Here is a 17453-nt window from a genome sequence, read left to right as displayed (position 1 = left end):
CCCATTGGGAGTGAGGTTCTTCTCCAGGCCAGTGTCTGATACTTCAACCACTGGGAGGTGACCTTGGACATGGAGTAGGTGGAGGCCACGGGTATTGGCAAAGCTGCACAGGACAGAGAGAGCCACCCAGCCTGAAATTCCAGTGGTGCTGGAGTGGAAGAACCCCAAGTTAAGAAACTCATGACGGTCTCTGTATCATTAAATAAGCAAGCAGCAGAACATTCCAGTTAATTCTGTCTGCTCTTCATCTCAAACCTTACTTCTCTCTCCAGCTTGTTCTCCCCCCAACCCCATGGAATTTTATGGTAATCCCTTCTCTCCCCTCTAAATGTCTACAGTAAAGAATTATCTAGCAGAAATCTTACATCTCAGCTGCAGCAAAGCAAAGAAGGTAAAGGAGCAATTCTATGGAGGCCAATGAAAGGCCAGCATTAATCTACAAAGGACATCCTTGAGGTTCAAACATAATGATCTCCCGGGCCAGAAATATTAGTGCTTTTTTTTTTTTTTTTTTTTTGTAAATCTGGAAGTCCTATGCCATTTTCCAAGCACACCTCAGACTCAGATGAACTCAGCCCCTCTCTGCCAAATATACACACACAGGAGCATGCCGGATTTCATAAAATGATTTTAATAGAAAAGTACAAGATATGAACAAAAAATAAATAATCTTTATCTCCTTTCTAGCTCAGCAAAATGAAAACTGTATAAAAATTGGTCTAAGATATAAGTCTCTCCTTTCTTTCAAAACACTATTGAACCTTCTAGGTTGGCTCACATCGACCTTGAATGACATCTGCTCTATGACGTTCACTAACAAGGTATTTCCCTAACGTAAAACACCATCCAATCATCAGATTTAAGTGTAAATTCTATGTTAACAGGCAAATTAGAAGATCCCTTTTATAAGTTTTAATTCTTAGGTCTCTAAATGTTTCTGCAATTTAAAAAAAATCATTTTAAACCTTCACAACATGGCATCTTGTTTACTGCGCCACAGAGAGGGAAAACTATAGAAAATGCTTTTCAAAACAATAAATATTTTTTAAAGTATGCTTTACAGTAACAATACAGTGCTTCAGAGCTCTGCCTCCATATGTGTGTACATTAAACATGTACCGGAAGTTACAAGAAACTTTGCCAGCCCCACTCTCTACCTATATTTCTGACTGAACAATTAATGCAGGTGCCTTTCACTGGCAATCACAGTAATAATACTGGTTCATACTGGTGATCAAGTTAATACAGCTCTTGTCCACAGGTTGTGACATCCTGCTCTCGGGCCCTATCTGAAGGTTTCAGTGGCTTGAATAAAGTTGCAGAAAAAGACACAAAGGAAGTGGCTATTGGGAAAATCCTTGGAAAAAAAGAGTGTGGGCAGGCAGCTGCTGTCGTGGGAAGCAGCAGTCCTGAAGGTCAGGAGCACAAAGAAACAGGACTGGAGCAAGATAGCCCTGCCCTGGAGCCCAACACTGACCATTTTGGACATGGTTCTGCCTGCCACTGCCTGTATATAAATGCTTCATTGATGTTTCTGTACTGGGAAGGTCTTGAATGCACTCCAGAATGGGAAGGAAAAAAATGCTGACATTGCTACACCGAGTATATGTTTTAGCAATAAAGAACACTGGTCAATATACAACTGAAGAAAAACGGAAACAGATGTGCGTCCTAGAGCCACAAGCATTTGAATTTGCTATTTTAAATGCTATTTTAAAAACTCTATATGTTGGTCTACTGTATTTTGTGTGTGTGTGTAATAATGCATTCTTGGTTCCCTTTAAAGGTTTCAATATGTTACAAGGTTATCTGGAAAGAAAAGAGGGGGAGAAGTGGGGGAAAAAGGCAAAGGGCTAGCTAATGTATCAGTCTACAGTCCTGGCCAGATTCTGGCCTCCATTTCCAGAAAGAAGAAGGCCTTTTATTAATTGCATGTCACACAAGGAATCTTTCGTTCCTGTTCTCTGCAGACCCTTGCTCTCTTTCCATAAAGACTGCCTTCAAATGGGACACAGAGATGCCCCCACAAGACCCCTGGTCAACCCGAATAGAGAGGCACAAAAGTTGTAGTGGCAAATACAAGAATACATACAGACATGCGTGCACACATGCATATCACACACATGTACATGCATGTGTGCGTATAAGTTAAAAGGCTGCTCATGGGTGAGAGCGTGAGACTTTTCGGTTCATCTCTGGGATGTTACAATAGCAACACACTCTAAAACAATTAAGTCACATGCATAATGCCAAAAGAATGTGAGCAATCCTGTGACCAGCTTTAAGCCATCTGCTTGACTTCTTTCTCTCCTTTTGAAGGAACATATATAGGAGAAGAGAATTTTACTTTTGTTCCAATACATATAGAGCTCTGTTGAGGTTTCCCAATGGTTCGGTTTTGGTTAAAAAAAAAAAAAAAAAAAATCCGTTCTTCTGTTATTTGAACACATAACTGCCCTAAGCCGTCTTTTGTGGCTTCAACTAAAAATATTTCTCTACATGAATTAGCTGAAGGACAACTGAAACCTCTTACCAATATACAAGTAACATTTTATTTTATATTCTATCTTCCATTGGCATAAGCCTTTCAATGTTTTTTTTAACCAGTGAAATATACAAATCACAGACAGAAATATGTACATTAAAAGTACAGAATAAAGGCCATAGGGGATATACAAAATATCTGAATGACGCGTAGAATATCTTACATTAAATAGTTTTTTTTTAAAGCTAGGATTGTTAAACTCCACTCTGCTCATAAACATGAATCACAAAAAAAAAAAAAAAACCCATAATCTGATTTAACAAATAAGAGAGAGAGAGAGAGAGAGAGAGAGAGAGAGAGAGAGAACTTCATGGTTTTTGTAGAATAAAAACCAAAAAGTGACATTTTAAACTAAATTAGTGCTTTTTTCATTTCAAGATCTTTTGCTTGCAATTCACCGTAGCTGAGGGGAAATGAATATTGTTGGGTAATAAGTTAAGAGCCACAGGACTGAGGTAACCAGAAGGCTACCAAGCCCATGAACGGAGACATACATCCTTTCAAACCTTGAAAAAGAATATCAGGCCTCGAAAACAACACAGCAGATGTCACTTTTGAAACAGAGGTGCCCTTATTTTAAAACATTGTTTAAACTAGCTATCTATGTGGTGAGCTGGTTTGCTTTGGGAACTCAGATCTGTCCTGTCAGACAGGATAGTCACAAGTTCTCCCTGGGAAAGGAGTTAAGCAAATAGAGAGGAGGCTGGTGCTCCTGGGTTCTGGGAGCCTCTCAAAGTCCAGGACTGTGACAAACCACAGTGCCCTCCCCACAGAGAACACCAAAGAGAGGGTGGAGAACTGGCCGTAGGCAGGAAGCAGAAAGGCCACTTTCTAACCAACATGCATTCAGAGCATGAGCCCTGAGCACTTGCTTCTTCAGTCTTCGCTTGCTTCCCTGTGTTCATGGTAGGATCCTGTGGAGTCACAGGCCAATGTCCAGATTCAAAAAATTTTGGAAAAAAGAAATCCCAATTGGACTGCAATGAAGAACAATACTCCAGGCAGAGAGCAAGCCCAGAGCAAACTGTAAATCTAAATCCCAGACTGCACTGAGATATAATTATATCTATATTTATATATGTATATTTATATATATATGTTATATACAAAAAAAACTGAGATATCAGGCACCATTAAACCACATCCCCCCCCCTTTAAATGCAACTGTTCAAGTACACTAGGAACAGTTTTCGGGTACACCTGCAGGATAATAGGGAAAGCACTAATGGAAAGTCTAAACACAGGAACATGACAGCCGAACGGCCGCAGCACCTCTGTGGACTCCCTGGGCCAAGTGATATCAGCAAGACACAGCAAGCACCTTCAAAGAAAAGCCTTAGAGAACAGTCCCTGCTAAGTAGCTGGTTTGAGCATTGCTCCTCGTTTGCAGTTTCTGCCCTACCGCAAGGAGCATCCACCGAAGCTGCCATCTGGAAGCATGGCCAGCGGAGTCCAGAGAGGGCTTGGGGTCATGGAGGAAGGTGTTGCCATTATCTCCTCACAGAGGTGTTCTGCCCTTCTGCAGTGCTCAACTACATGGGATTTTCTTGTTGCCTGTGTAGGGGGGGTTGAAAATAGGATTCATGGGTAATTTTTCATTTTTAAGAAAATAAGATGGCTTTCAAAACAAGACTTTTTTTTCTTTTTAGTCAAAATCCCTTCATGGACATGAAGTCTGGCATTCAGAATCAGATGGGCTAACACCATAAGATTATGTCCTCAATGTAGGAAATTTCAAGTTTTCTAATTTCTGGGGACTTCCCTTCCCCAGCCCACCAGCTCCCCAAGTTTCATGAACTGTTAGAAAAAGGCACATCCACAAACAGATCATTTGTAGATAAGATATAATAACACATACATGACATGCCTGCTTATGAAGATATGAGAGATTCTTGCTCATACGTTCTAAAAGATCATTCTAGAAATACAAAGAAAACCAGACCAGTAACCTCTGGAGGAGGGAGTACCTCATATTCTGCATTTTTGGTACATATGTAAATTTAATATATCTATATTTAAGATCTTTTGTCTTGTACCAGAGCACACCTGCAATTCATTTTGGTCACAGGACTGAGTCACTCATGGGTCTGTACCACCTCTTTCACCTGGATACCACCCATCTCATAGGACTCTGTTTGAGAAGAAAATAGTTCCTACATCTTCTAGATGTGAACCCCAACTGCACACCTAAGTTAGAATACGTGTTATTTCCCCTTTATCCTGTAGCATAAGAAAGAAATTTTGTACTAACTTTGCAAAGATCCTCAAAATAAATATTTTTCTTAGTTTTCCCCCACTATTGCCAAATATTAATTATAATATTAATAGTAAACCACAGAGTTCTTAGATGGTAACAGAAAAAAAAAAAACCAACAAATGGTTCCAGCTGCAATTCTTGGGGGAGAAATAAAAAGAACCAGAAGCACTGTACTTTCTATAAATAAGTGGGTCCTGGGAGTGGGACTGGGTGATGGGCAGGCACACCACTATTTGCATACGAACTGATCCACAATCTCCGTGCACTTCTTGCATTTGACATAGCAGCACCAGTGAAACTTGCAATGACAGCGTTCGGTCTGCACCGTCTTAAACTGGTCATAGCCACGCCCACAGCACATGAGCTCGCAGCCGTCCATCCCCTCTGAGGTTTTGTTGCACAGGCGTCCCTGCGTGCCCAGCGAGCCAGTGCTCTCATTGCGCACACAGTAATCCGGACTTGGGTCGATGTAGACCAGGTCCTGCGTGGTCGGGGAATTGAAGCGGCTGTTGACCTGTACCAGCTTGCCCCGGCTGTTCAGCCTCATGGCCGCTGCGCTGTCGTATTTCTCCTTAAGGGCATCGCCCACCTTTCGGAAGTCCGCCAGCTGCAGCCAGCATGTCTTGAGGCTACACGAGCCAGACACTCCATGGCACTTACAGGCTACGTCTGCCAGGTTGTATACTGTCTGTAGGAGGAAAAGGAGAAGGTTACTGTACTAATTCTTGGAGGAGCTGAGATGCCGGCATGAGCCTAGTGAACACTTTGTAGAGGCAGCCATGTCCCTTGGCTGAATCAAGGGCTGTGTTACTTCTTCATTCCCCACCACTAGAAACATTGTCTTGCCTTCTTTGAAACTCTGCAACTCCTTAGTTTTTATCATTCCATCCACAACTATCACATTCAGATGGGAACAGGAAAAACAAAAACAAAAAAAACCATCCCAGTGGCCTCCAGTTTTGTGGGAGGGAAATGTTATCAGTACAATGAGATCTCCATTTCTTACCTAGCCTATCTGAATGCAGACCCACATCCAAGCCTCTGAGGGATGTGCTACTATCCTTCTCTTCACAGAGAAGACAATGGAGGCCTAGAGAGACAAGTTCCTGCCCAACCGCTGATCTGTGGGGAGTGCCAGGATTTGAACCCAGACAGTAGGACACCAAGCCCATGCTCAGTGACTTGGTAAGTGCTGAGTCGGGAAGGGGTCCATCCCCAGTGGGATCAGGGTTTCAATGTTCACCCATTCTACTGTATTACTGTGTTATCTCTGTTGTCAGGACATGTGCTGTGACACCTGTGACCTCATCCAGTCATGCCAGCAGCTTTGTGGTATGTGCGGAAACAGATGGTAACACGGTGGCATAGGAAGGACACTCACACAGGTCACACAGCCAGGTTGTAGGGGAACTTGGTCTGGGTTTCAGTTATGCCCACTGCTATACCCTCTACAGCCTCTGTCCTGTCTGACCCTAGGTCTTGAGGAACACCTTGAAGCCATGGACATAGAATGTCTGACTCTGCCCTTGAACTTAGGCAACTGGCTGCCCCTCTCTAAACCTATTGGCATCTTTGGATGGTACCAACTTCCTACACAGTTAGCAGGATAAATCTGAAGAAGCCAAGGAAGCACTTGGCACTCTAAATCCACTCAGTAAACCTGGTCTTTCTCCAGGATGATGGGGCCATGGCCCCGGGCTTTGCCCAGTCACCTCAGGCCTCCCAGGAGCAGCACTCATAGGTCTGGCCTCACAGCACTGTGCCCAGCAGTCTGGGAGGTGGTGGTTGCCTATTTATAGTCCTGACTGCCCACAGCTCCTCATGCCAGCGACCTTCCAGAGTCATCATGGTATGGCAGTGCTGGCCAGGGCCTGTCCAGAACCCAGAGCTGCTTCTGCTGAAACAATTACCTCCCTCCTCCAAAGAATTACAAGGACTTTCTTTTAATAGGGGCCCACAGTACTTGCCATAAAGACTGTTAGACTGAGGAAGGTTTTGCAAATAATTTAACCTTTGCTTCCTTTTAAAAGAAAACCAAAAGCTAATGTCCTAAGAAGTGTTAATATGATTTCCTGGCATACTGTACAACTTTCTAAGGTACCCAACCCCTGCTTTAGAGAAGATCTGGTGTCTGTGCCTCTTACTGACCAAGAGCCTCCCTTCAGCTCATCGTTCCCATGATAGAACAAAACCAAAGACATGGCACATTAGGAGATGCAAGGGACAGTATCATGGTATCACTGGCAACAAAAATAGCAGAGTCACTTTTCAACTCCTCTGGGGTCCCTTTCACCACTTGGAAAGGTTTAACCCTCTCCTGACAATGGACAAGCCCCTTAGGCAGGATTTCTCTTTGGGGAAGAAGCGGTAATGAAGTTCCAAAGATGGATGGGGACATTTCTGGTTGGAGGTGCCAGTTGGAGCCTACACAGAGGAGAAAATGCCAGGAGGGTGAGATGCTGGAAATGTGCCCTTGAAGGTTTTCAGAGAATGGAGCTGGGCCCCTCCTCTGCAATCACATGTGGACTTGCGACAATGATAACCTAGAGACAGGAACAGTCCCTAAGGGGAGCCGATACATGCTGTGCTTTCTCTGTGGCAACTACCTGTCCCCTCAGAGAAGCATAAACAAAATCTCATTGACACCTTCAGATGTTTAACATTCACTTCGAGAGGAAGTTAGCTGGAATTATCTCTGTGATCTGTGGCTTCCCTAGGTCCTAGTATTCAGCCTATTCAGCCGTGTTTAATAATTAACGTATCATTTATCAAGCACTGATGGCTGGCTGACTTTAAGCTACAATCTGAGACTGAAGCAAAGGAAGCATTGTTGTAAGTCAGATTTCTTATGGTGTGGCCTAATACCTGACTTCACTTCGTCTTCACAATGACCACCACAAGTGGGAGTCGTTACCACGGCCACTGGAAGATGTGCAAATGTGGACATTGAGGATCTGATTTTCAGTCAGCATCTTCAGTGGCCACTCCCCTGCGTTTCAGCCCTAAGCTCTGATGCATCTGTTTAAATAAATTAACTGAGGCTTGTAACATAGATCCACTGCTTTTCTTATGCAGCCGCTAAGTGGTCGGCCTCAGTTTCCCGATCTGTGAGATGTGAGTGTGGGGCCAGATGCTCCGTCCAGTAGTCTATGTTCTACTCTGTGATTATCTTCCTTTTTCCTCACCCCAAAATACAGAAGAGTGAATTCTCTGACCAGAAAGTTCCTGGCACCTACCTTGGGTTCTGTGAAAAACTAATGACCCTGGTTTTCAATGCTGCCAAAGTTAAGAAACATTTTCACCCCTTCATTTTAAAGCAGCCATAAAGTGCCATGTGTTTAACCGCAGGGGAAAAAAAGGGTCTTTTAAAATATCTTGGAGTAGCTTTTCATATCCCCACCAGGGGAAGGAAAGATGGGGGAACCAGGAAGCTCAGGAAGGTTGGGAACAGACTGTCAGTTTCTCTTCTCTCTACAGCCACCCTGGATTGGCTTGCTAGGCAGACTTAAAAAATGCCAAACTGCTAAAACGTCTGTCCTTTCCCTAAAAAGGGCCCTTTGGAAAAACTCTCAGCCCATCAGGTCTGCTTCACAATGCCACAAGATGGACAGAGGAAAAGAAGAGCGTCCAAGCCAAAGTGAGGCCTTGCTTGGTGCTTCCCCAAAATAAGCCCAGTCACAAATGGTGATCTCTACAACCCATCAGTGGGGACCAGCTAAAAAGAGACACAATATACTTTTCAGAAAACAGCTGGATCTCCAGAGTCCACTGATGGGTCATTCAGTTCCCTGTAGGGGGAGGGCTTTCCAGAATGGGCCCCTTTCTCCAAAGAGGCTCATAAATGAGGAAGTGTCTTAAGGAAAAACAAGCCTTTAGTCCCCCTGCACTCACTGAGGAGGCAGAAGCAGGTGAATCGCTTGAGTCAGAGGCCAGCCTGGTCTACAAAGTGAGTTCCAAGACAGCCAGAGCTATGCAGAGAAACCCTGTCTTGAAAAACCAACCAAGCAAGAAAGAAAGAAAGAAAGAAAGAAAGAAGAAGAAAGAAGGAGAGAGAGAGAGAGAGAGAGAGAGAGAGAGAGAGAGAGAGAGAAAGAGAATGAAAAAGAAAGTAAAGGAGGAAGGAAGAGGGAGAAGAGAAAAGAGAAGAAAGAAAAGAGAAAAGAAAGGAGAAGGGAAAAGAAGAGAAAGGGGAGGGAAAGGAAGGGAAGGGAAGGGAAGGGAAGGGAAGGGAAGGGAAGGGAAGGGAAGGGAAGGGAAGGGAAGGGAAGGGAAGGGAAGGGGCCTGAGAAGAGAAGAGAAGAGAAGAGAAGAGAAGAGAAGAGAAGAGAAGAGAAGAGAAGAGGCCTGAGAAGAGCAGAGCAGATTGAGGATACCAAGCATACACAGAAACCCCTGAGTATCCATCCCCAAGAGACCTGGACTGAGCTATAGTGGCAGGGGGTCGGAGCCCAACTCCTGTGTGTCTGTGGAGGGAAGGTATGGGGCAGGGGTGGGGGAAGGTTGGGGATAAATGGTATGGGGGTGTGTGGCAGGGGGACCATGGCACTCACCCTACGGCCTGCTTCATTGTTGTGCAAGTTCATGAGGATGCGTGCGCTCTCATAGGAGCCCTTGGCGTGGATTCGTTCCCTTTCTCGTGCGTCCACGAATTCCTTGGCGAAGCGGTAGCCATAGTCGATGTTGTCCCCGCAGCCGCCCCACAGCCAGTCCCGAGGCAGGTCCTTGGGGCGTGCAGCACGGCTGCAGCCACAGGTAGACAGCTCGCCTTCCCGGCATGCTCTGCTCATGGCATTCACCACCCCAGCCGCGCTCACCGCGTAGGTGAAGGCCGTCTCTCGGCTGCCTGTGGTTAAGATGAGGGAGGTCACTAGATTGCCAATCCCACACAGAAGCCTAAATCTTGCTGGGAAGTGGGGAGGGCAGAGAATGCAGGATACCACTAAAGCCCCTGTGCAGGCTGGAGAAGGCTGAGAGAACCCCAACATACACCAATCTTTGGGGAGGTAGCGATTGATTGCTAGCACATCAGGTGTTGGACCCAATTGTGGGGCTGGGGAAAACCACTCGTCAAAACACGGGAGCAAACAGTTCTCAGGCCCACTGAGGGCAGAAGAAAGACTAGATAGCAACCCATGCGGAGAGAAGAGGAAACCCTAACACATAGAAAACCTGGATTATTTGGTAAAGGAGAGAGAGCGCCCTCAACACGCCCCAGCTGCTACCGGAAGTGAACACGCAGAGATAAACCTCAAGCTGACTTCCCAAACCGCGCCCCACCCCAAAATGTACACCCAGTCCCTGGGCCCACCTTGAGGCAAGCACAGCAGCAACAAATAACAAAGGAGACAGGGATATCTGCGTCTGCTGGGATGTTTTACGTCCTAGGCAGGACTCCAACACTGCTGGCTTGATTTTTCATTAACCCTCGTTTGAAGATATTCAAAATGTCTTATTTCCAAAAAATGCACATGAAAGAAGTCATTGAAGGAAAGCTCAGAACTAGGCTAGACTTTTTTTAAAACCCTTGTTCTAATGTGGATATTATTTTCATCTTGAACAGAACAGAATTCACTAGGCTTAGAAGCCTCTGTGAATCTCAGGTCCCCATCCTCGGCCAATGTCTGACACCCTCTCTCTGTAGCTATAATCTCTCCCCTGCTATGGGACCCTCTGAGCTCTCCACTCTTTACCAGTCTGTACAACAGTTCTAAACCTGCCCTGAAATTTTCTCATTTGAGAATAAGTGTTGTTGTTTGTTTGTTTGTTTGTTTGTTTGTTTTTTGCTTGTTGGTTTGATCTGGCTTCTCAAGACATGTGTGTGTGCATGCGCGCACTAGTGTGCACGTGCAGGCGTGCCTGTGTGTGTGTGTGTGTGTGTGTGTGTGTGTGTGTGTGTGTGTAGCCCTGGCTGTCCTGGAACTCTGTAAACCAGGCTGGTGTCAAACTCAAAGATCTGCCTGCCTCTGCCTTCTGAGTGCTGGGATTAAAAGTATGTGCTGCCTCCACCACCACCACCACCCCTACAGGAGAATGAGCAGTTACGTTTTAAACAGCCTCCTGGTTCATCTTCGTTCCATATCTACTACTGCCCTGTACCACTGGACTCTCCTACCCTATGCTCTACCCATGGCCTTTGCCTGAGGTGGTAAAATGACAAGAGAAAGAAAAAGGGAACAGACTCAGGGCTAATTGGGGGTGGGGGGAGTAGACAAACACCAGCCTGAGCTCTACTTGCATACAGAGAAGTTTCTAAGGTAACAAGAAGCAACTTGATAAACAGTTCCACTGTGGGAGAGAAAGGGTTAACATTCAGCCAGTTGAATGAAGCTGGGCCTGCATTTAGGGAAAAGACTGGTATGCCTCGCTTTCAAAATCAACTGTAAAATAAGGGTATTGAAATGGATGCCCACGAAATAAAGGTCCCTTCTGATGCTAAAACCCCCTGTACCAGACTGGATTTCTCATACAGTTAGAAAGCTTGCAAGCAATCTTTATGAAGCAGGAGCAGAACAAAGACAGCTGATTTCAGCCAAACTCAGCCAGCCCCAAAGAGAAGGTCTATCCAGGAGGATGGTCCTGCTGACTCTGGTGCCTGCCTTCTCCAGGAATAGTTCTGTCCCACAGATCCCTGGGGCCATTTGTGATTCCCAGGAAGTACTGTGGCTTCAAGTCATACAGGCTCCCCTCCTGCATTCAACAAATTAATAACTTCAGGAGTGTGCTGGTGGCTGGCAGGAAGATGGAACCAGAAAGTTCCAGTTGGGGTTTTACGTCTGTCTAGATCAAATTAGATGACAGTACTACATCGGGAAAGTGGAAATAAAGAGGAGAGCGGACATTGGTGGGAGTTATTTGAAGATTAACACTGATAATATGGAAAGTGCTGTGGCCTGAGCAGGAGAGGGCTGTGGGATAAAAGTGTTGTGGGTAGAGGAAGAGAAGATAAAATGATCTTCAGAGGACAGAGGGGGGTGAGACACTGCCCTTTGAATGCACAGAGTGCAAAGAAGGGCTTCTATACAAAACACAAATTGCTATAGCACCCCCCCCCCAACCATAGATCCAGCTCAATCATTTTGATTTTCATCCAGGACACAAAACCTGGTAGGAGTCTCTAAGCTAATTGTTGACTGTGGAAAAACAGCAGTTTGAAGAAAGCTGCTTGGCTGGGGGCGGGGTGGCCTGTGTGTCTCTCTATGGTAGCTCATTTGGTTAAGTCTCCCTCTGCATGAAATCTAGGCTGGCTTGGATCCTCACATCCCTTAAAATGGTGCCTTCCTGACATCTTTTCACAGTAGAGAAACAAAGGCAGGAGAGAGACAAAAGCTGGTTGGGAAAGGGGAACATGGGTGAAAAATGAGAATGTTTCCAAAATGAAGCTAGGGGCCCTTCGGGAGGCGTCTGTGCTCAGTGCCTCCAGGGCAACTGGCACCTTAGAAAAATGAGCCTGGAAAGGGGTCAGAGGTGGCAGCAGGGGCTTCTCAGACACTGGCCACTCACAGGGTCAGAGTCTCACAGACAAGTGTTACTCTCCACGTCCCTGGGATCCTGAGAGTTTTGGTGTGACCTTGGGCACCAAAGGTGTCCCAAAACTCATTGACTTCAAGCAAAGCCTGAGCTAAGAAAAAGAAGGCAAAGACTTATTTCCATTCTTGGAGTTCAGTCTCTGCTCCTTCTCATCCAGAAAACTCGTTATAATTTTCCCACTGTCCTTCCCTTCTTTCAAATATTAAGAAAAGGAAAAGCTTCTTGAGAGTCAAACCTAAGCTGCCAGGTGGCTTTCTGCTCTAGGACAACCAGGTACTTGGGAACTTCTGGCCAGTGAAGATGCATCCTGTGCTTCCTGGAGCATCAGCCGACCCACACATAGCACTAGTCACTATCTCCAGGCCGTGAGAGGGTGGAACTCACACAAGTCCCACCAATCCAGTCCCTATCAGGGAATACCACACAGTGGAAGATCAAAGAGGGTACTTGCAAGGGACAGTTAAATGCAGGCATTTGGAATAGAGCTCTGATCAGGCCTGAGGACACAAGCACTTCGAATCTTAGACCACTTTTAAAACAAATCTTTCGGCAGTACTTAGATTCACTTAACAAAGGAGAGCTTATTTGGTACACTCTTGCCTAGAGCAGGCCCCCTGTCAAGGATGAAATGGGAGAGGAGGATGTTCATGTGTTCAATGTTAAAGCACTTGCAACTGCCACCTTCCCCTGGCTTTTTCTAACTTCTGTCCCTGTGAGAACACAGTGGTTTTAAAGGCAGCCAAGGTGCTTATAAAGGAAACACCCAACAACACTTGACATTTAGATAGAATTTTGAAGGAAGTTTTAACTTCTCTCTTGAAGTTTCAGAAGGCAGAAGTAAGGTCCTTACCATATCCCCATTTGGTTACCTTAAAACAGTCTATATCTAGGGACCATTTCTGGTTCCCTAGGCTTTGCTACTCCAATCCGACCCCAGGATATACATTAGCACACTTTAATCATTGACAGAAAGGACAAAGCCCCATGAACCTTGGAGGCTGGGGCTGCAGGCTCTTGCCCCACTGGATTAGAGGAGTGGTTTCAAACCTGTGTTATTTTAGTATATGAAGCCCCTTGGCTCAAGCATCAACTGACAACTCTTTTTTGTTCTCAATGAATGCACTTTTTAGGGTTTTCTTTCAAAAGTATTTTATCCATCTGTGATGGATATTAAGCCAACTCTTTATCTCCAGTCAGTATAAACAGTTAATTGCCTTGATAAATTGCTTCTTACTTTTGGAGCCACTGCAGTCATATTAATTATAAGGGCTTGTTTGCATGAAACTAAAGAGACCTAAAATATTCACACTAGAAAACACACAGGGCCCATCTGTCAAGTAGGATCCCAGACTACTGCAGAAAACCACAGGCAAACTGAGTTTTCAATGTTTTTTCTTTTGGTCCAATTTATTAAATGCTATCTCCTCCCTGAATGGAACAACAAACTCAACAACAAATTTCAAATTAAAACTGAAGCTGTACGTAAAACACTTAAAGTTATTATTTCAAAGTTTCTAGGTTGAAAGCCCAAGTGTGTATTTTTCTGCCAGTTGTCAAAACTCACACACACAAATTGTATCACTTCTTATTAAAATTCTTTCTGGGACTAAAAATAAAGCTTTTAACTTTATATATCTCTGTAGCCTCAGGAAATGTCTATATTAGGAAAATTAAAACCTTACTGCCGGCATTGCCAGCGTTCTGAAAGATGACAGCTTGGGCCATTTGGATTGTGGCTTAAGACACTTAGAACCATAAGAAGGGTTTTTAGATTTAAAAGGGTTTAAATAGCTCAGCTTTGCCCTATCTACTTTTGATCAATCAAAGCAAGTATCCTGCTTCTACTTTAAATAAAATGCATTTTACAAAAAAACAAAGTGTCGCAGGGAATAATGGGATCTGAGGTGTCCTCCTCCTGATCTGTTTCAAGGAGTTAGAAACTATGATCAGAAGTAGAGATCAGAATTAATATTATTCTGGAAAATGACACAGTCCCCAAGCCATCACCCAGGCTGTAAAGCAGACAGCTCAAGTATTCAAGCACACGTAAAGGCCCATGCAGACAAAGTTGATGGGCATCCAAACGTGTCCTACCTATTTGCATCACTCTGCCAAAGACAGAAGTATTGTCCACTGTGCTGCAGTTCCATCTCCGATGCCGAAACTGATACTGGCATTCCTTGATGCCTGTCTTCGCACCTTCTCCAATGTACTGCATGTGGTCCTGATACAAGTGGCAGAGTTTCTTCTGTCCTTGAGAAAGTCCTGCCAGTTGGCTGCAGAGAGGCTGTGCACCTATGATATATACTTCTGACATCTGAACAGGGTTATTCATACCTAGCGACCTGCAAAGGGGAGGGGGAGATGTTCATTCAAGATTTACGTGAACTCTAGAGGTAGTTCCCTCCTCCCCGAGAATATGTCAGCCATACAGGGCTTGAAGCAAACAGATGCCTTTTCTCTCTTGTTTGTCTGCATGACAAAGTAGGAGAAGGGCTTCATAGAACGCCTCTGTTTAAACTCTGCAGAAAACAGAGGTATTGTGCAGTCCCCACCCGGCCATCTGGCTCCCTCAGTCAAAGTTTTCATTGCCTTCTTCTCCAGTCACCACATACCTGACCCAGTATTTCTGAGAGTCACTGAGAAAAGGGGGAAAGTGGAAGCTTTAAGAGACCAGCCTCTGGCTTTAGAGAAAGTGACAGACTGGATGCCTACAAGAATGGGTGGATCCTCTTCAAATACTCAGAAACATCAAAAGTAGAGATAATTAGGTAGGAGATAGCAGCACCTTCTGAGGAATGGATGTCTATACAGACTGAAGAAAATCTCTCATATTTTCAGACACATTAAAGGGGATTCTTAAGTGAATGTGAAGTATCCAAGCTAGGAAATTCAGTGACCAGAAGTCACATTTGACAGTCAGGAAAAAAAAAAAAAAAATGCTACTCCGTTACCAGGGAGAAAATATTCAGAATGCTGCCACACACAATCCCCTGGATACACTGCAGTCCAGAGAGAAACCCTCATTTAGGGACATTTGACTATTTCAAGTTCACCTCCTTTTGATCAAATTTCAAGTGCAAATACTCTTTATTTGGGGGGTTAGATGTCATTTGGGACTCTGCTGCTTCAGACACTGTGGGGTAATAACCTCAAACTACAGAAAAATAAAAAGGAAACTCATTGTTATTTTACCTGGTAGGTAGTGGGTGGCAAAAGTAAACTTTATAGATATGCTTACAATTATTTTTAAAAAATGCATTTCCCTTTTAGTACACGGTGTTACTGCAAGCCCACGTCTCAACAAGGGCCTCATAGAAAAAGCTGAGATTTATATATTCGGGTTTCCTCGTGGAACTGAGTGTATGATTTACAAAATGAGCGGGTTACAAGAAAATTCATATTTTAAAAGCTCAAAGAAGATATACCCATTTATATTAGATGAAGGTACTCATGCTCGCTCTCCGGCTTTCAATTTTATAGCATAGTGCAAGTGTACTTTTTACAAAAGGAAGAATAGGCACACAGAATCAACTTACCACCAAGAATTAGCTTCTATTACAACCTGGGCGAAGGAGAAAAATGTGGCCAAAGCCATTAGGAAGAACTTGGAAGACATGGCACCTCCAGCGATCCCCAAAGCCACTCCCGGGCTTAATATTCCAATGGGCTTCTGGAGAGGGAAGAAAGGAGCAGATGTTTATTGCCTTCAGATAATTTTCAAGCATACAAGTTTAAACAACGGAACATCCAATGTCTCTTAAGTTTACTGTTGATTGACTGCGCTTCTCCTCCGTGAGGTTTTTGATGGCAAGATATAGGCAGTTTCTTTTTCCAAATTAATCCACCCACGCAACCTCACCAGAAAATCTTACTGCGCGCGGGGCACGCCAGCGATTACAAACAAGTCTCAATGCTGTTGAGTCAAAGCCCGGGTACCAGGCTTCCTGCAACTTCCAGTCCCGTACCCACTCGCTTGCCTCTAGTTTCCCGCTGAGCTCTGTCCCTCCCAGAAAATTCTATCAGGAACCCGCCGCCACCCTCGTCTTCTCCCGGACCTGGGCCGGAGCAACAAGTGGAGCCAGAATTAATTCCATGGGCGAGAGGAGCGCGAAGGCGAGTGGAGCGCACTGCCGGAGGCTGCCGAGGAGGCGGGGTGGCCAGCGCGGGGGTGGGGGTGGGGGCAGGACGCGGGAGGGAAGGGCAGGGGGTGGGGGCGAGGCCCCAGGGACCAGCGCGGCGCGCGAGTGCCCAGCTGGGAAATGCAGCTCCGAATTAACATCGTATGTTTTATAATCAGTTTACGGGCCGATTTTGAGAAAGCCACTTCCAGATGGGGAAGAGCAGCCTGGATTTCCTTTAGGATCTGCTTCAGCCAGTTTGGGGCGGAGAGTAGATGGAGTTGGGGGGTAAGGGATAATGAATGGGAAGAGGGTCGGCTCTCCCACCCCAGGGAACCCGGAAAACCTGCCCCCTCCTGCCAGCAGCCACCTATCTGTCTGAGAGGAGGTGTAGGTCTCGGGTAGAAAGAAGTATCCGGCTTCAGTTCCTTTAAGAGGATCTTTCCCCCTAGCCTTCCCTTCCCTTGGACCCCATTATTCTGACTTTTTACTCTCCCTCTGGCCCCCACGTCCAGCAGCGGCTGGGGGGGGCGGGGCGAAAACCACGGAGAGCTTGTTGTTTCTCTTGGAGTTGTCCCCGTGTTTTCATCGCACCACTGCGGGCCAGTGTCTTGAAGTACACTGCCACCCTGCCTCCAGTCTAGCCTCTTTGGCCCTAGTAGGGCTCAGTTCATTCAGTTCCAAAAGGTTGGCAAACGGGCCGAGGCGACAGGTCCCCAAACGGAGCCAGCTCTCAAGCATCAGCAGAGCCCCTGGCCTCCAGGGCGCAGGAAGCCGGGCGGAGAAGTTTCCTTCCTGAAGATATTCGGGGGGCAGAAAGTTCTCAGGCTGCTCCCACTGGTGACTTTTCCACCTGCAGGCGGCGGCGGAGAGAGAAGAGTGTGGGTAGGAGGAGCAGGTTTCCAACGTTCCCCTTTACGTCTCTGATAAGTGTAACTCTGTGATGCCCAAAGCCCCCGAGGGAGCCCCTTCTTTTGGAAAGGCAAGAAAGGTGAACCTCTTC

The 17453-nt window shown here is 45.5% G+C and overlaps 1 protein-coding gene across 2 annotated transcripts in view; it reads right to left on the bottom strand.

Annotated features, from left to right (window-relative positions):
- Positions 1 to 615: 615 nt before the first annotated feature.
- The window catches only part of Wnt5a (Wnt family member 5A), a 22348-nt gene continuing 5510 nt past the window's right edge, over positions 616 to 17453 (bottom strand). Inside the window, exons 1-5 of one of the 2 annotated variants that reach the window (XM_034498785.2) lie at positions 16388 to 16494; positions 15869 to 16002; positions 14424 to 14674; positions 9353 to 9645; positions 616 to 5490 (exon numbers count right to left, since the gene is read on the bottom strand). In XM_034498785.2, the coding sequence (XP_034354676.1) occupies positions 5032 to 5490; positions 9353 to 9645; positions 14424 to 14674; positions 15869 to 16002; positions 16388 to 16426 (1176 nt within the window). In that variant the 5' untranslated portion in view covers positions 16427 to 16494 and the 3' untranslated portion in view covers positions 616 to 5031. Of the gene's footprint in view, positions 5491 to 9352; positions 9646 to 14423; positions 14675 to 15868; positions 16003 to 16387; positions 16495 to 17453 lie in introns of those variants that run through there. The other variant, XM_034498786.2, reaches the window with a different exon arrangement.

Source organism: Arvicanthis niloticus, chromosome 3, assembly GCF_011762505.2.
Source record: "Arvicanthis niloticus isolate mArvNil1 chromosome 3, mArvNil1.pat.X, whole genome shotgun sequence".
In the NCBI taxonomy this organism is placed as follows: domain Eukaryota; kingdom Metazoa; phylum Chordata; class Mammalia; order Rodentia; family Muridae; genus Arvicanthis; species Arvicanthis niloticus.
This window is presented reverse-complemented; position numbering and strand designations above follow the sequence as displayed.